This window comes from Apteryx mantelli, chromosome 18, assembly GCF_036417845.1.
Source record: "Apteryx mantelli isolate bAptMan1 chromosome 18, bAptMan1.hap1, whole genome shotgun sequence".
In the NCBI taxonomy this organism is placed as follows: domain Eukaryota; kingdom Metazoa; phylum Chordata; class Aves; order Apterygiformes; family Apterygidae; genus Apteryx; species Apteryx mantelli.
The window spans coordinates 16,576,491-16,594,939 of record NC_089995.1 but is presented as its reverse complement, the minus strand read 5'-3'; the positions used below and the strand labels follow the sequence as shown (position 1 = coordinate 16,594,939).

General features: G+C 55.7%; 1 protein-coding gene across 1 annotated transcript; it reads right to left on the bottom strand.

Moving 5' to 3' along the window:
• Positions 1-4,160: 4,160 nt before the first annotated feature.
• SLC17A9 (solute carrier family 17 member 9) lies at positions 4,161-18,032 on the bottom strand. Its single transcript, XM_067307794.1, has 13 exons — positions 17,926-18,032; positions 12,807-13,004; positions 11,500-11,639; positions 10,715-10,814; positions 9,842-9,972; positions 8,935-9,031; positions 8,079-8,175; positions 6,317-6,404; positions 6,158-6,192; positions 5,483-5,598; positions 4,904-4,959; positions 4,486-4,515; positions 4,161-4,377 (listed from the first exon to the last, which is right to left on the bottom strand). The coding sequence occupies exons 1-13, from the start codon at positions 18,021-18,023 to the stop codon at positions 4,214-4,216; spliced, it is 1,350 nt and encodes a 449-aa protein (XP_067163895.1). The 5' UTR covers positions 18,024-18,032; the 3' UTR covers positions 4,161-4,213.
• Positions 18,033-18,449: the final 417 nt, after the last annotated feature.

Sequence of the window (18,449 nt, the reverse complement as noted above, 5' to 3'; positions counted from 1 at the left end):
TTTTCTCCTGTGTTTTGCTTTCCATCTGCTTGAATGTGTTTATTGATTTCGTGTTATGCAAACTGCAATAAACCCATATCCTTTCGATGCTCCAGAGCCTATGAATATGCCCCGAACAATTTAAATATAAATCGATCCATCAGCTCCAGCCCACAGCAACGATACAACACACGTGCAGTTAATCAGCGCTTAAACACCATCCCAGTGCCCGCTCCCTTGCGGCCCGTCCCCATCGCCGTCGTCCTCAGGGCGGGCGGCAGAGCGGGGCCGCGATCCCGCAGCCCTGGTGCCCCGGGACTGGGGCAGTTTTAGGACACTGGCAGGGATCATCCCTTTCTCCGGGGCTTTGCACGGTTGTGGGGTACCATGAAGAAGTTGGAAAGATTTTCTGTTAGTAGCTTGACTCCGCAGACGAGGTTTGAAAATACCTTTAATGGCCATTTCTCCTTCCAAAATGTATTCCTAAGCTTTTTTCCTCTTTTATTTCTTTCCCCCTCCTCCGTCTCCGCGGGGGTTGTGCCCTTGCCCGAGGGCACCCAAGCGGCGGGGAGGCACCGCGGCGGCCGGGGCACCCGCCCGGCTGCGCATCGCAGATCTCGCAGCTCCCTCTGTTGGCACCTGCCCGCACCTATCAGCCAGGCTGCCCCAAACCCGGCAGTTTTATTATTAAGTATTTTTGCCAGGCCAGCCCAGGCGGGGGGGGAGCTGTCTGCCGAGGGCGAAGCGCAGCAGCAGGCTGCTTCTCCCACGCGGGCAGGGGGGTCCCGCTGCAGTTTCTACAGGTGAGAAAGAAAAGCGCAGGGAGATGTGCCTAGCTATTGCGTTTCCCCTTCCTAGCCCTCATCCTTCAGGAACAACCCCCACTCCCGCCTCCCGGCCACGGGGCAGTGCAGGGCAGACCCCCGTGTTGGCAAGGGGACGTTTATGGCAGAAGCCACACGGCCCCTGGTGTCCTCCCCTCCTTGGCTTGCTCCCTCTCAACCCCACGCGTCTCTTCTTTCCCTTCCTTTTCTCTACCCACGTGCATTATCCAAGCATTTACTTCCGATACCAGTATTATAAAAAGACTGCAAGTTCCCCAAAGCTTGTCTTAGAAGCCTGAAAGTTCAGCAGTAGAGAAGTCCATAAGGCAGGTGCGTATCCCACCTAACAGAGGACTTCTTTCCCTTATGGTATCACTCTAACAACTGATACTGGACTATATCCATCTGTATATAGACTGGACTGTATCCATCTATATCTACCTCTATACTGGACCCTAATGCTGTAGTGACCATAGCTCTGTTGAAGACCAGGTTTTCAGGCATTTTTCCAGTTCCCTTTTTGGGGCAAAACAGGTGGGAAGAGCAGGTAGCCAGAAGCGTGCTGAGGTCCCGGCTGCTGCTCCCCCAGCCCTGCCACCCCGGCCCCCAGCAAGTTGGTCACATTAAGTATAGTTGGGCTCTGGCTGTCCCTTAATGAGCACATGAATGAGCACTCCAATGAAAATCAGACGCTGCCCACGTGATTATTCTCCTTTATTTTTGTAGGTCCTTCTGTAACAAAACCGCTCGGACGGCAAGCTTTGGCAAGACTAATAGTAGCACAGCTTTGCAAAACGGTTTCAGTACTTTGCCAAAGGCGGGTGAACACAATGAAACCGAAGCCTCAAATGTCCTTCAAACATATAACTTATTAGCGAGTTTACAGAGAGACAATCCTGACGACCCACCAAAGTGTTATTTGGAACAGCAAAGAAGGCACAGCACCTGGGACTTTTAAGATCTCAATTCCGAATTTCCCAGCAGCTTGCAGAGCCTGGGGTTCCCCGACCCACCTCATCTGAACGAGGGCCATCTAAACCGATAAATCCAACTCTTTCGCAAGAGATGGTGCAACCAGGAATTAGCAGAGAGAACCAGAATTTCCTCCCTTCTCAGTGGGGCAATCCTTGCTGTGCCGGACCCGGAACACCGAATGGCCAAGGGAGATGTTAAAAAAAAAACAAACACTTTTGTGTGTGTGCGCGTGTGTCACCATAGAAAAGGCCGTGCAAAAAATCTGCGCAGACTGGACCAGACGCAAGGCTGGCGAAGAGATGCCGCCATCGTTTGCAGCAGCGTTCGTGCGTCCCGGCTCCGCGCGGCGCGGTACCCCAGGCACAGGGCTGCACCTACAGGAGCAACCAGCCCACAGCAGGGAAAAAGCGAAGAGGGAGGAAACGTTCTTTCCCATCTCTCTGGCCCCAAATCAGGCCACCCGGACGCTATATTCTCTAGCGAAGGCATCAGGCAGTTGCATCTTTATCTCTTAATACCCCCGTAAGTAGCTCAACTTGGATTAGTGGCACCCATTAGTGTCTCTGCAATTAAAAGTCTGTATTTTCATTATAAACCTCTGTATTTAGAAGCTTAATATGGCTGCAAGATATCCTCCAAGAAGAAATTTGGAAAAAAGAAAAAAAGAGGGGCAGGGGGATTTTTTTTTTCTTTTTTGCAGACAACGGGTGCAGGTCCATAGGTTTCCCGCGCGGCGAGCACAGTTTCAGCGGCCGCGAAGCGGGAGCCGTGACGCCGGCTGTGCCTCTCCTCCGCAGCGCCGGAGCTGCCCCCAGCGCCCAAACGTGGCCCCGATTTCCACGAGCTGCGCTCGCACCAGGCCTGCCGACACATCCGCATCCGGAAACCGGAGCGCGGTCCCTTGGGAAATCGGGGCCCAAGCCCCGGCAGAAGCATTGCGGTAAGCGCTAGAGAACCAAAGGGATTCTCTCCAGCTGCAAGCAAGGGGTAGGAGGAAAAGCAGTGAATTTCTTTAATATGAAATGTCACATTTAAAATAGATCCCGCAAAACCAAAAAGCGTAGGCTGGCAAAACCTTCCCCTCTGGAAACACTGTGGGTTTCAGCAGGAGCCCCACACAAAATAAGCATGCAGAATCAGGCCTCAAGTACATAAAATAGACTCTAGAATTTGGTACTTAAATTTAAAAATATTTATAAATAACTTAAGACATTCAGGCTCAGAGGCATATAAAGCCAAATATTTCCCTCTGATATGGGGAACAGCATGGACCCACATCCGGTGCTATGGATCCACATCGCAGAAATTAGCTTTACATTTAATACAGGAACAAAACGTGCCCGTTGCAGGCTCTTTGGAACATCTCCTGTGCCCCTTTGAAGGCACACGGAGGACACACCTGATAGAGTAGAACGCATTGGGGATTATAGATCCATAGTACAGAACATGACCTATTCTTCATATACATTCACAGCATACGGCAAAACAACTCCCAGAGGATTCCTTGGCTACGTCTATACTGCCAGGTACATATAACGGCAAACTTAACCACTGGGTGAGCGAGCCCAGGCTCTGGGTGGTCTTCTGCTCTCAGGTCTGAGGTTGTCTACCTTGGTTTGGGTTTGCTCTCCAGCTGGTAGTAAAGAGGAGCCCTCGAGCTCAGCCCTTGAGCAAGGATGGACCAACTGGATCCAACAGTCCGGCCTGCAAACTGCAGTCTCAGCTCAAGCACAGTGAAGGCAATATAGATGCAACCTCACGTCCAGGGTCCGCAGTAGACATCCAGCCGGAAATCCTCGCTTGCCCTGAAGGGAAGCCTTGAATTCATCGCACGACCCATTCTCTTCTACAGCCGGATTGTACCCATCAAGCATACTGCAAAAGGAAGGCACACAAGGGACAGTTTAGGGCAGAGGTACGTTCTTTTGGATTATTCCTTGCATTTAGTTCAGACGAAATGTGTTGACCGGCAGCCCAAGAGCTGGCAATCCTCTGTGTGGTCACAGGACAGGAGAGCACGGAGGAACCAGCTCCCGGCAGCGAAAGCAGCTCTCCCTCAAGGAACGACCGGTGGTCCACGGCAAGGGTGCAGATTGCAGCACCACTCAGAGTCGAGCAGGATAAGCTGTTTTTGCCGCGTGGATATTTGCCCACTAGAAATGGACTGGGGCAAACCAGCCACACGGGCCAAATTCTCACTGGCGATGTCGAGCTGGTCGGCTCTCTAGGCCATCAGCCATCCCCTGAGCAAAAAGTGAACGCTAGATTTCTTTTCTCCCGTGGGTTTCATTCAGACCCATTAAGTATAGGGTCTCGGCATTTTTTTCCCCCCTGTTAAACTTCTACAAAAAGAAAATAAGTTCTTTGGCACTTCTGCGACAATGACACATAGACATGACACTCTGCTATCCTTCATCGGCTTGCTGAGCTCATCTCTACAGGTCTATGTATGCAGAGTCCGTGTCCACCCTCTGGGCCTCTCCGAAGATCAGGAATGCACAGAGGCCGATGCTGTTAACAGCAGCCACCAGGTTGAAAACAGAAATCCAAGAGCCGGTAGTTTCGATCAGATAGCCGGCCAAGTACACGCAGACGACACCTGCGCACGGGAGAGAAGAGGCAGAGATGCAAGGGCTGGGGCCGGACCCTGCCCGCCAGCTGCGAGGGGGCTCCCCCGGAAAGGAGGAGCGGCAGGAAGGTACCTTACCGAGCAGGGCTCCACCGGTATTTCCAACCCCTGGAAAGAAAAGAAAGGGAAATTGCCCTATTGCTTCGGCTCGCGGGAACCCGTGGACGCGGGGAGCTTCACCAAGGTTCCCACCCGATGCCGACCTGCGTGCCGAGCAAGACGCCTTGCTGGCGGCAGGGACAGCCATCAGGATGAAACGCTTCTCCTCCTCCCACCCCTCCGTGCATGCAGCCATTTCACAGACGAAAAGGCATGTTCATGCCCTTCCCCGCTCCCAGCGGCGGCAGGTCTACGCAGAGAAGGAAGCTGGGGCTGCAAACGCAGACCAGCGGGCGCACGGGGCTGCTGCTGCGAAAGCTTCCGTGCCCGCGGCGGTGTCCCCTCCCGCCCGCGCAGCGTCCTTCCGGGACGGCCGGAAACCCTCGGGGATCCTTACCAAACAGTAAGCCAGCACACGAGGGGGCCAGGTCTTGCACGTTTACTGAAATACCGCTGTTGAGAATCAGAGAGGAAAAAAAGGCTGTTTTAATGGAACGTGATGGTCTTGTTCAGCGTTTACACACAGTTCAGCTTGTTCTACAAGAGCAGAGGATCCTAGACTTTAAACAGCACCGTAAAGAGAAGAAAAGAAGGAAAGCGGCCGAGAGTGAAGCAACACGGGAGAGTAACAGAAGGAAAAGGATTCAATTCAAAGCAGCTCATTTAAAGTACTCAGAAGGATCAAGACGCAATTCACCTCCTGCTTCACGTGCTACTACCCGCTCGGTCAAAAGTGCCCTCTTCAATACTTCAAGCCCTTCCCCAAGGCAGACGAGGTCCACAGGTGTTGCTGGATCATCTCCAGCCCGGTGGTCACTAAACTCCACCGGCCTTGCAGGGACCAATAGACAACCCTCAGACCGGTGCTGGTTTCGGCACCGACATAACGATGGAGGTAGCCTGCTTTGGGACCCCAACGTGACGGGCATGGGCAAGAGCTAAGCGCCACAGCTAGTGTCCTTATCGCTCTCGTTACCTGTGGTTAAAGCTCTGAAGTCCAACAGAGGCTGAGGCAAACACTATAGCTTTGCAAAAACTGGACGTCTGACCCAGGCACAAAGCAAAAATGCTCGAGACACCTGAGCCGATGACCTGGAAGAAGGAGAAAATTAAATGCTGCAGCAGCTCTTCTGTGATGAAGAAAGCGTGTCCTCTGGAGACACACTGTTCCCTTTTAAATACGAAGAACACTTTATGCACCAGGTACTTCTCAGGCCTTTTTTTCCCCTTTTGTACTGCCTTTTTGGGTGCCAAAGGCCTGCCCAGCGGGATGCTATGCCGCGAAGCAGAGGCACTGCCGCGGGTTATAGAGGACGTGCTGCACTCTCCCCTGGCATTTCTATTCCTGCTCATCTTTCTACTGCGGCTTCCCACCGTATCCGACGAGTCATTTGGCGTGACGGTGCACGGCGGGTCTTTGTGAAGGCAAACCTCTTCAGAGCACTCGCAAATCTCCAGGCACAAAGTGGATCTCATTTCCCACGCGCTTTGATCGCTAATCTATCAGCAAAGCTATAGAACCTGTTTCCTTTCCGTCTCCAGCCTCGCGCCCGGCTCTGCAGGAGACCCGGCCCCTCTCCCCAGCAGGCTGCCCTGCCACTGGCGGCGAGCAGGCAGCTCGGGCTGCATTCGGGTCCCTTTATCCTCTTACCTGCATGAACTTACGAATGGTGATGGTTTTATATCCTGGAAGAGAAAGCAAGCGTTCCAGTCAAGGACAGTTCGACAGTTAACCTTGTTCTCCAGCCAGGAGAGCATAGGGTAAATGTAACTTAGGACAAAAACGAGGAAAAGCCAAAAGGGCTCTTACCCTGGCTGATTAAGTGATCGGACAGAAATCCGCTGAACAAGCTCGTCGGGATTGCAACCAGCCACGGGACTACATTGAACACCCAGCCCTAAAAGGGAGCAAAAATCCAGAGAAGCGTGCTATCATCAGAGCCGAGCTTGTTTGCTTTATTTGCTATTTGTAGAAAGGAGAAGGAAATAAAAAAAAAGAAAAGAGAGAGCAGGACTCCCCGCAGGATCCCGAACCGCCTTCCGCAGCTCGCTCGCAGCTGCGCCCGCAGCACCGCAGCGTCCCCGGGGCGGCAGGCGCGCGACGGGGCGGCAGCGTTTGGGAGGTTTGTCGCGTGCAACTCGGTCATGGCGATGCCGCCTCCGGGGCGGAGGGGCAGGAAGCTCTGCCTGCAGCGGGGCAGGAGGACCGGCCGCGGCCGAGCTCGCTGCTCGGCCAGGCGACGTGCCGGGGAGCCGCACAGCTGGGCAAAGCAAGCGGGATGCGTTGTGCTGCCTTGCGGGTCGTCAGTGAAACTGCCGGCAAAGTTTCAGACATCAGCTTCAAGCTCCTTAGCGGTATTACTGCGAAGCCGAGGGAACGTAGCTGGGTTTTCTAAAGCCAGGATTAGCCAACGTTACGGGTAGCAACATACTTCGGTCTGTCCTCAATTACGAAAGCTGGCTACGTTCATAATCGCAGATGATTCCTGGTCATCTGGACTGCGGCTGCTCAGAGACGTTTGGGTGCCTAGATCCCGCCGGGAACTGAAATCAGCGGGGCTGGGCCGCACCGGAGCCGACGCAACCTGCCGGCGGGAGCCGAGCCTCCCTCACCCCGACCGGCGGGACGGGCCGCCGGCCTTCGCGGGAGGCTGGAGTCATCCTCCTTCGGCAGCCGCGTTTTATTAAGATCTAGCAAGCGATTATCAGACGCAGGAACGTCCTATGGAGCATCTTACCTAAGAGCGCCACGATATAATGCTTAACAGATGGCAAATTGCTGCCACGCAAGCGCATTACCGGAGGTGCACAGATCTTGTCACAACAATATGTTTGCTGGTTTGATACATGATTCTAATAGAAATACCAAGTATGCCATAAAGCGCCTTACAAACGTAATATTAAAAGGCATTTGGAAGCAGCTCTGGAAGTTATTTAAAACCTGACAGAGCCATTGAGGAAAAGGTTGTGCCAGTGTCTGGGAACAAGGAGACGCCAAAACACCAGCTCGCAGCCCAGGTGAGCATTAACTAGGTTTCTGGAAAACGGGGACATCATCTGTGCTGAGGAGAGGGAAGCCTCTGCGGTGTTTTTTAAAGTACACGTTATTAACAATAATTATAATTTTCTTGGGCTGCTCTGAGCTCTACAGTGTCAGTACGGTTAAAAACCGTGTAAACGTAGGAATGAGCGGGCTGGTGGTCACCTGCAATGGTGCGACGCCATGAGCTCGGTGCCATTTGAAAACCCTCCTTCCCTCAGCAAAGAGCAGCCTAAAAACCAAACACGACTCCCCTCTTCCCTGCCGGGAAGGTGCCCACGAAGGGCTGGAAAAGAGAAGCCACGGAGGATCCCCAAATCACCCTCTGCCGGTGCGGGCGAGCGGAGGAGCCGCTGCGTTAAGTCGGCGCGTTGGCCGCACACCAGCTTAAGCCGCGCAGGATCCCGCGGGGCCCGATCCGGACACCCCAAATCCCAGGGAAGCCCCCGCGCCTGGTCCTCCCCTGCTCGGAGGCTTTCTGCAGACGGAGCCCGGCGATCGCTTTCTGCTGCCTGCCAAAAAGCCGACTTACCTTTGACTCGGGAAAAGTTTCCTTGAAGAAAGTGGGCAGCCAGGAGAGGAGAGTGAAGAACGTGCTGGCCGTAGAAAGCTGCGCTATGATGACGGCCCTGAAAACACACGGCGGGGAGGAAACGATCAGCAGCAGCGACCGGTCACGCCGGGGGAAAAACAGCCATTCTAGCAACCCAGTGTTTCAGTTCCCACGCTATAAATCAATCCCCTACAGCACTGTCGTTGCTTCCGGAGCTTTTTCCGTAGATAACTACTGCACTGGGTTTGCGGAACGCGTTGCCTCGCTGCCCGAGCCAGCAGCCCGCTGGACGGGTGCCTGACGTCCGCTCGCAGGTTCGGGCAAGGTTAAGTGCCGCCGCGGCCACGCAGGTGCCTTCCCCCCCGTCCCCCGCCATCCCCGCCGCGAGAGCTGCTCCTCTCCGAGAGGCTTTGCCAGGGCTTCCTCGGCCGCTCAGCGGCCCCGAGCAGCAGCTCTTAGCAGGACGGTTGCAAGCAGCATCTCTAACGAAGGCAGCGGAGAGCATCGCTCGGGAGGAGCGCGCAACTCCCCCGGGAGCAGCCGGCTGCGGGGAAAGGTTTGCCGGTTAGAGTCAGGCTTCACCTTCCCCCACTGAACAATAAACTAACTTTCATCCAAATCCCTTCTATATAAACAAAGAACCAAAAAGGTGACCTGAAAACCCAGCAATATTTCCCCAAATATCCAAATAAGCGGACAAAACGCAAACACACAGAACAAATAAGCACAGAGGGGTGGAAAAGCCTTTGGAGGGACGGCGCCGTCCGAGCCCCGCTGCCTCGGCTCCGAAACGCGCGCTGGCTGCACCGCGCTCGCCGCCGCAGCGGCCACCTACCAGATCGGCGCCTTTTTAAACAACTGCTTCCAGGGAACTTTGGTCTGCTTGGATATGGCGAGGCCTCTCGTCAGATAATCCAAGGGGATGATGAGTTCTGCGGGGAAGAAGACAGATGAAGGCAAGGGATGATCAGCACCGTTCTGTGCAGCTGGAAGGAGCCCTGTGAGGCTTCGATACAAACACCCCTAATCTATTTCTAACCCTTTTTCCTTGCGACACCTGCACCGGATGCTTACGAGAACGCCTTAGTGCACTGACCGAGATTCTTTCACCGGGTCCGTACACTCCCCCATCCAGGCACCTTCACCTATTTGTTTCATCTCTTGGTATAACTAGACAGGAATGTCTCTGGGCAGGGACCAGGTTTGAATTTTGTACAGCACCAGGCACACACCGGGCTCCTTAGGAGCAGGGCTCCTACAGACCACGCTCAAGTAATGCTGTAGCCAGCATTTGCCCATATGTGGAATTATTCCGTGACAGTTATTCGGAGCAGATATTCCAGATTAACTGGTCTTAAAAAGCTCTGTGTGTAGATGCTCTTACTTTGGAATAAGTATCTTGCACTGCTTTAGCTTAATCCACTTTGAAGATCGTGCTCTGCTTGGTATTTCCACTGCTGCTTAAGAGGACTGAGGGGCTAGATCAGACTCTCAACAGCAATATAATCCAGCGTGGGACTTTCACCTTTTACACTGCTGATTTCCTATTTCAAACTCTTGTTCCTGGGTTTAGCATCTTGAGTCAGACACACTGTACGTTATGCAAAGACACCTGGACAAAATTCATTGCGTAAAACCAGGTGCCACCTTGGGAACTCGGGGGACTTGCAGAAAATAGCTGGCACCTTCCCAAGGGTGCTGGCAGCGAGCAGCAGCCGCAGGGACGCGCGGGGTGAATTTACCTTTCTCGTTCAGGAGGTATTTGCACGTGCAGTAAACCCAGAGCAAAGTGAGCAAGCCAGAGAAGTAGAAAACACTTTCCCAGCCGTACCAGTCCAGGAGGAGAGATCCTGCACCGCCGATCACAAGCGTGCTGGAAGGGAAACCACAACGCGATTTACGGGTCTGCGAAAGGGCTCCGGCTGCAGACGGAGCCCCGCGTTTCCTGCCGATGTCTGTCGCGTCGCTCAGGGAGAGGAAACCACGAAGCCGCCCGCCGCGCTCGTCTGCCCTGAGCCGAAGCACGCTCCGCGGGGAAAGGCAGCGGGGTGCCCGAGGCACAGAAAGCATCCCAGGGAATGGAGGAACCGGCAAAAGACGTGGGGACACTGGGATTCTAAGTGATTAAACGCAATAATATTTCTATTGGGCTTTTAAACCCTTCCATTTAGAAGGGAAATTCTCATGGAAATTAAAAGAGATGGGAAAGTTCTATTATCCCCATTTATCGGAGAGGACAGGTGACTAGTCTCAGGCTGACCCCTGTTCTTCCTGCTGCATCAGGCTGCTTCCCTTAGTAATTAAATGTTGCAAACACTCTTCAAAGTCTGGCTCAAAAGCAAAGAAAAAAAAACATATAAATCCTAGACACAGTCAAGAGCAAACTGCATTCCAGAGAATACAAACTCTTCAGCAACGTGTGCATCAGCATGCACGACAGCAACAGCCTGAGGCTTCTTCAGCTGCAGCCAACATCCTCGAGGACTCGGGAATCCACATGTACTTTGGGCTGGAAGTTTTGCCTCCAACTATTTAACGGCATTTCATCACACACGACGTCCTCAGACCGTCACTCATGGCTCAAAGCCAAGGCGGCATCTGCCTTTGGTACTTACCCGAACTGGGAGCCGGTGCCCACCGTGCTGTACGTGAAGGCGCGCTCGCTCTCCCGCACCTTCTGGGACAGGAGGCTGGCCAGGGCAGGGAAGTACACCCCTGCGGGCAACGCAAGCAAGACGGGTCAGTCGGCTGGCGCCCGCTGGCGAGCAAAGCGAAGCGAATTTAAAAGATCCCGCGGGAGCGAAACACCAAGACGAGGCCACGAGACTTGCGGTGAACACAGAACAGGGATGTAAAATGAAGCGGGTGAATCCGTGGCCGTGCAAGGTCTATTTGCGCCTTCTCCCGAACCCTCTGTTTCTAGCATCACTGCTACTATAGCAAATTTGTCGCTGCCAATGCACTTATTTTCATAGTCCCCCAGTGTTGCAGCTCAGCAAAAGGGAAGGAAAATCATCCCAAAGGAGTCAAAGGAGTTCTGATAAGGACCAATTTTCACCAAGTGCTCTGAAGGAGTTTTAAAAAATGGAAGGTCAAACAGGAACCTTTATGGTTTCCAAAGCAAGCAGCTGCAGCTCCCTACTGTGGCAGCCCACATCTTGCAGGCAGATTTCTACAGGGGAATGACTTAGCAGTGACTTCATCTAGAAATGGCACTTTTTTCCCCGCATAAGTTCCAGGTGTAGAGGCGGTTTTGAGCCAGGCGATTGCCCGAACACACGGGAAAATAGTTTGTGCATCGCAAACCGAACTTGCGTCCGAATTTACTGCCCACGAGCTCCCCTGCAAGGAAGCCCCCGGGCAGGGAAACACGGACGCCCTGCGGAGGGTCTCGTCTCACCTTGCAGCAGCCCCATGAGGAACCTGGAGGAGGTCATGAAGGCCAGATGGGCCGAGCTGACGTGGGTGAGCAGCGGGGTGACGACCGTGAGGAAGCCCCAGGCTGATGCCGAGAAGAGAAGGACTTTTTCACCTCCTATTCTGGAAGACAGAAAACGTGTGTCAAAAATGAGCAAAGGCCAAAAAGGGCAAAGCCCCCCGACAAGACCCAAGAGTGTTCATCCCGGTTTAGCCTGTTTTTAAGGGCGATTCTTCAGCCCAACCTGTTCTTCTCCTCTGCATACACATACCTCCTCCAGGTATGTGTTTCTCACAAACGGTTTTATAGGCAAGCGCTGCTCACTAAGGATGGGGCGGTTGGGGAGAGCAACTGGAGCAGGTAATTACTGAGATCTTTCCTTAAAGCCCGCTGGGGGAGTTGCTTTTTCAACTGATACCATCAAACGGAGGCATGCGCTTTTCCCAGATATGACTGGAAACGGGGACGGGGGCTTGCTTGTGAAAAGATTGCGCAAGAAGACAGGGCGGAAAACCCGCAGGTGCTGAAATGAGAGCGCAGAACACAGACCGTGCAGATCAAACAGAAAAGCGCTGAATTCCTTGCGAAAAGGAAATATTTTCTTCCTCTGGTTAGCAATTTCGGCTATAAACCCTTCCGAGCGTCTGTGCGACACCACGGGTATTTAACTGCCTGTTAATGGACAAACAACGCTCCCCGTGAGCAGCGGCTGCGAACCGTGCAAGAGCATCACCATTTATCACTTCTCTAAAATAAGATCTGCTTTACACCTGCTTTTTCTTTTTTTTTTTTTTTAAATCAGCTTAACACTTTAGGATGTGGGCTTTCTTTTTTTTATTGCAGTAACCGAATGAGTACTAAAAACTACCTCCATTAAAAACATTATGCCGGTCTAAAAGTGCTTTCCACTCTTTCCAGGTGAAAAAAGCTACGTTGGTCTGTGCCCATTAGTACAACCGCTATGGTGGCTGCGCAGGAATGGTTAAAGCAGCGATTATCATCTGGACACTCCCTACATTTGCTGGAGATGTTGCCTCTGCAAAGTCCTTCTGTGCCTCCATTTTAAGACCCAGGAATTTAGTCGGATAGTCAAAAGTACCCGTGAATCGGAGCTGGAGGCCCTGATGGGAAGAGCTGGACCATGCTTGGTGCAACCTGCAGCGCCCGCAGAGCTGCTCCCCGCAGACACCCTTCATCCACTGCCAAGACCTGAACTGCGCGGTCACAGCCGCGGAAAGCATTGCTCAAAAAGCCCAAGCGGAGGAAAGCACAAACAGAACTTCCAGTACCGGTCGCTGATGTGTCCTCCGATAACCTGCGTCAGGCAGTAGCCCCAGAAGAAGCTGCTCAGCACCACGCCGGACTGCTTCTTGTCCCAGCCGAAGCGGCTGCTCAGGGCGACGGCGCAGATGGGCACGGCGACGCGGGCGCAGTACAGCAGGCACGTCCCCAGCAGCAGCACCGCCGTCCACACGCGAGACTCCGGCCTGCCGAGAGCGAGGGGAAAGGGGGAAAGGGCCCGTGAGCGCCGGCCTGGGGGCTCCCCGCGCACCGGGGGCTCGGGGGGCAGACGGGTTCGCCTTGAAAAAAACTGAAGGTCAGAGCAATCCCGCTGCGGCACGGCGCCTCTGAGGCGCGCGGCACCTTTCCCGCGGTGCCTTCGGTGACTTACGCTAACTTTTACTGCGAGCACCGCTTGGCCCCAGCGGCAAAACAGCGGCGTCCGTCCGCAGGCTGCAAGGCGGAACGGGCTGCGCCGCCAGCTGCGGAGCAAGGTGAGCGCCGAGGCGGAAAGCCGGTTTGTTTGGCTTTTCTTCCCCAGACAAAAGCTTCAGGAACTGCTCTTTCCAGGATACGGAGGGAAAGGTCAGCGCACAAGGTTGGAAGCGTTTGCATGAGACACCCTGTCTTGGCATTTGCTGTAACATTTATTATTTGGCACGCCTCTTCGTTTCCCGAGGGAGATGGCTTGCTACCCTTCCGAAATATGAGGGAGAAAGAGCAACACCCCAGTGAGAGACAAGACATGATGTGGCCCGATAGCCCAGAGAGAGAAGCGACATAATCCAGCCTGGCCTGGTAAATTTAAGATAATATTAATAACAATATGCTAATAAAAGTGGGTTCAGTTTTGGCATACGAATACTAGGTTTAGTATTTATATACCAAAGCTGAACCCGATTTTGGTAAGAGAACTGGTCCCCTGCGCTGCAGATAAGGGGAGGAAGGCGATTTGCTCTGCTCCTGGCGCAGAGACCCTCGTTTCACTGCAAACCCGCGGCCCCCCGCCTAGGCAGACTCCTCCGTCCTCCCGCAGCCCCGCCAGCCTCAGCCTCGGTCCCGCTTTGCCCGTGAACTACGGAGTTAACGGCATAGCGAGAGCACCCCCTATTTACATTGCTTTTATTTGATCTTATTTACGGCCAGGGCACAAAGTCCCGAACAAGCTTTGCTCCGCAGGCGCTGGCGGCGTTCGCTGCACCGGGGCGTTAACCTCCGCGCTTTCCACGCTGCCGAACATACCTGCCTTCCGCCCGGGAAACAACCCGGGTCACTTCTTTTACACCGAAACGAGCATTTATTGCTCCGTGCTGGAATTATGATAAATGTAGGTTAATCCGGCCCGGCGCAAGCCTGTTTATAGCCGCGTCGAAGGGGCCGTCGCGGAGGGGCCAGAGGAACAGCGCGGAGGCAAACACGCCGGGCAGCTCTGCCCGCAGGAAATTAATTTACTGCTATTTCCTGATGAGGCCGATAAGGAGCTTGGCGCCGGCAGCTGGCAGGAGCAGCGGGAAGCTTTTCAGCTGGCGCTTGGAAGGCCGGAGCCTTCTTCGCCGCGCGCACGTACGAGCGCATGAAATAACCAACGCGGCAAGCGGAAAATCTCACATCGGCTGCCCGGGGGACCAAGCGAGCCAGGGTCGTCCCGCCGCAGCCGCTCGAGCTGGCCGACGGACGCTCTCGGGGCCCCTCCTGGCCTCGCACCGCGAGGAAGATTTGCGGCAATAACGTGTCGGTTTGGTGCCGACCCGGCGGCGATTCCTCCATCACCTGCAGGCAGCGGCTTTCTGCCGGCGCCGCAGCCGGCCCCGGGCGCAGGGCTCGCTCGGGACCGACCTCCGCTCGCCGCGGCCGGGCACAGCGAAACCCCAGCGCCGCGCGCCGGCGGGCTGAGCCCAGGCGCGACAGCTCGCTCCGGCGGCGGCAGGCTCTCGCCGGCCTCGGTCTCCCCGTGATCCGCAGCTATCCGGCGCAACGCCCGTTATCCTGCGTTATTATTGAGCCTCCGCGGTTGGGGCGACCAAGGAAAATGCGACAGCCTGTGACGCGCGTACGTATTTGCTGCCGAGACAGTTTTCTAAACCAGGTAGCACATCCAGCTAGGAAAATCCCCTCCAGTCCCCCGAGCGTCACATGCCACCGCCGGCCGCCCACACCCACCCGGAAGCCTGGGCAGGGTTTTGCTCGGCGGGGACAAGGACGGGCTTGCATCAGAGGAAGGAGCTCTGCAAACACGTCTCCCCCTAATTATAGTTATCGCGGAGGCTGCCGATGAGTCAACGCTCCGCTCGGCGCAAAACAGCGGCGGCCAGGATCGTTGAAGCTGCTGCTGGAGCAAAGGGGGGAAACTAAAAAAAAAAAAAAAAAATTGTGCCTTAAGAACGGGAGAGCAAGGGCAAACGGCATGGCAGGCTCGTGGGCAACACCGGCCACCCAAAAAGCGGCGCTTCCCCGCCCAGGGCAGCGGAGATCGCCCTCGGAGGGATGGCGGCGTGGCAGAGCCGCCTGCGAGCCGGGCGTCGGGGCACCGCGGGAAACGCTTCCCGGGCGGCTCCCGGGCTCGAGCTCCTTGAGCGGAGCCACCGCGGGCGACGAGGCGGCGTGCGGCGAGCGCGGCCTCCTCCCTGCCCTCAGCTCCTGCCCTCGGCACAGGCAGAGGCGCAGTCAGATTTCGGCAGCTCACGTGAGCTGGAGACGGTTGTTCAGCCTGGACGGAGAGAGTGGGAAAAGGTGCTAACAAAACACACGCGTGCTTCACGCCCTGATCTAAGGAGAGGCCCAGAACAGCCATAAATGACACCAATTTCTCGCTGACGCTTTCCGTGTGAAAAGCTCCCAGCGTTGGTTAAAACTGGGGTGAGGAACCCGTGCAATAAAAAATAAAAAAATAAAAAAATAAAAAAACGCAGCTAAAGGGCAGACGCGGTGTTGACAGAAGGTCAGGGCCCAGCCCGCAGGAAAACACCATGACCTCTGGCCGCGGGCAAAGAGCACAGCCGAGCGGCGGGGGACCGGCGCGGCCCGGCACAACACCCCCCATCGCAAACCAGCGGCCGTAGTCACCCCTCGTCTCCAGGCTTGGGGACTCCTCCGCCCCCCCGGGATGCACTGAGTTTTCCGTGTCGCATCTCCATTCCGGAGGTGCCGTCCAAAACGTGATCCCTGGTGCACCGATGACTTCGTACGCGACCTTCAGCAAGAGATTTTTCTTCTCGGTGCATCCGTTTTCCCGCTGGAGGTGCGGACACGTCTCTACAGCCTGCAGGGTCTCGCTTGGCACGTTAAAAATCTCCGGACAAAAAGTGCTTCCTAAACAGCCAGACGGGTCACATAAACACGAGGGCTTTTTCCAGCCCCAAAGTGTTGTTCTTGGAAGAGCGAGAACAGCCGGGCGATAACGGAGCCATTGGAAACCTGCAGGAAAGTTTGGGAGAGGCAGGATAAACCGCAGGGGAAGAGCGGTGGAAAAGGAAGGAAAAGCCGCCTGGAGAAAGGGAGAACAAAAGGAGGAGCAAAGGTGGAAAAATAAACCTGCTGAGATAAGGGTTTCCCTCTCCTCGCACCGGCGGCGCAGGCGGCTCCTGGCCGGGGCCGCGTCACCTCCCCGCTCGATTAAACCTCCCTCCGCGGCGGGAGCTCCCTAGGTAGCTGCAAACGCTGAGAGCTGCTTATTTGCATGTGCTGCTCGAAAAGCGTCTGCCAGACCCATTTTGCACCATCCAGCTGCGCCGCTTTAGCACAAACTGTGCTGAGCCGCCGCCAACCCGGCAAACCACTTCCCCTCTTGCCGCCTCTGCCCATCCTCGCCGTCTCGGTTGCTCCGGACCGAAACGGCGCCCAGACGCGGGCGGTAGCCACGTGCGCGTGCCTAACGCCAGGGCCACGATCGCCGCTTCCGTGAATTGCCGCAATAGAGATAAGGAGCTGATTGCAGTTACGGTTATCCTTCTGCTCCTTCGCCTGAGCCAAAAAAAATTCTTGCAGTTACCCGCAGTCGCTGGTTAAGACGGTCAGAATCACTTCAAAACGCATCTTTCCTGACGGATATTTCATCGACAGTCTGCTTTGTTTTGGAAAGCGGCTATCGGTGGTTGGCATTTTTAGAAGTTTGGGAAACCGGAGGTTTTGTTCTGGCAAAATGTGTTAATGTTTTTCAGAGTAAACAAAATCTAAATGGAAACTTTGTTACATGAAAATCCAGAGTGGAATTTCCCCCCTCCTCCCAGTTTTGCTAACATTTAGGGATAAGTTAGAAAAGAGAAGACAGAGAGAGGGACTTTTTTCAATTTCTTTGGGGGGGAAAAAAAGTTTTAAAATTTTAAGCAACACCAGCGCCAAAGGTCGATTTTGAAGGTTATGCCCCTACTGTTAAAAGTGGTCAGTTTGGGCTTAAAAAAGTGTTTTTGAGTCTCATTTTTGCATCTCGTAACTACTTAGCTTGGAGAACAGTTCGTGCTGTCTAGCTCCTGCCCCGCTACGATTCAGAGTTCATCTGACTTCATTACGGCCTCCAGTGCAAACATCGCTGCTGGGACGCTTCGACGAAAAGCTCACGGCGGCCGCAGTGGCATGTTTAAATAACCGACTGCAGGCCAGAAATAGGCGCGAGAGGTTTTTCTTTGCCCCTCTCGGCATTTTAGCGGGAGCAAATCCCACCTGGTTCTCCTTCGCCGCTGCCGTACGCGGCGGTCGCGCACAACAGTCCGGCAGAGAAGGAGCTGGGGTTTCGCGGGCGGCGGCATCCTCGCGTCGCCTCCCGGGGTGCCATCCCTGGGGGTGCCATTCCCGGGGGTGCCATCCCTGGAGGTGCCACACCTAGGGGTGCCATTCCCGGGGGTGCCATTCCCGGGGGTGACATTCCCGGGGGATGGCACCAGGCTCCGCCGAAACCACCCCCGGGCCCCCAAGGGCAGGACGGAGGGGGCCGGGGGGGGATCTGACTGCAGGCGCGGGGGGGTAACACGGGCGAGTGCCGGCAGCGAGCACGGACCCCCCGTCCCGTCCCGTCCCCCCCCCGAAACTGGCTCCCTGGTTTCGGCTGCCGGAACAGCCCGACCCCAAAACCGCGCCTGGTGCCGGCGGGGCGGCCGCAGCGGCAGCGGCAGCGGCAGCGCAGCGGTGCCTTACCTGGACCAGTAGCGCTCGGCGCCCCCATCCCTCCGCGCGCCCCGCGGGCCGTGCTCGGCGCTGCGCAGCGGCACATCCCTGCCGCAGCCCGCGGCCATGCGGGCAGCGCCTCCCGGCCCCGCCGCCTCACATCGCCCCGGCCCCGGCTCCCTCCCCCCGCCGCGCCGCGCCGCGGCCACGTGTCAGCGCCTCCCGCCGCGCCGTTCCGGGAAGTCCCGGAAAGTCCCGCTGCTCCGGGGCCGCCCGCGCCGCCGCCGCCGCCGCCGGGCTGCGGACCGCGAAGGGGCAGGGGATGGCGGGGGGGGGGGGAAGGGGGGTCCCTACCCGACCCCCCCTACCCGGCCCCCGGGCGGCCTCGAACCCGCGGCGCCGGGAGGATGCGCGGGGCAGGGCAGAATTAGGGCCTCATTTTCTCCCCCCCCCCCCCCCCCCCCCGCTAAATAATCATCACACCCGCATCATCGGCAAAACCGAGCGGGTTCCAAAAAACAAAACCCAGAGGGGAGAGAAAGGGGGTCTCTCCT

Excerpts from the sequence above, each read along its gene's own strand:
- SLC17A9 (XM_067307794.1), bottom strand. The coding sequence starts at position 18,023 with ATGGCCGCGGGCTGCGGCAGGGATGTGCCGCTGCGCAGCGCCGAGCAC. Across the intron at positions 11,640-12,806 it reads GGAGGACACATCAGCGACCG|AATAGGAGGTGAAAAAGTCC; the intron begins GTACTGGAAGTT and ends TCTGTCTTCCAG. Across the intron at positions 4,516-4,903 it reads GTGTGCTGGCTTACTGTTTG|GGGTTGGAAATACCGGTGGA; the intron begins GTAAGGATCCCC and ends TTTTCTTTCCAG.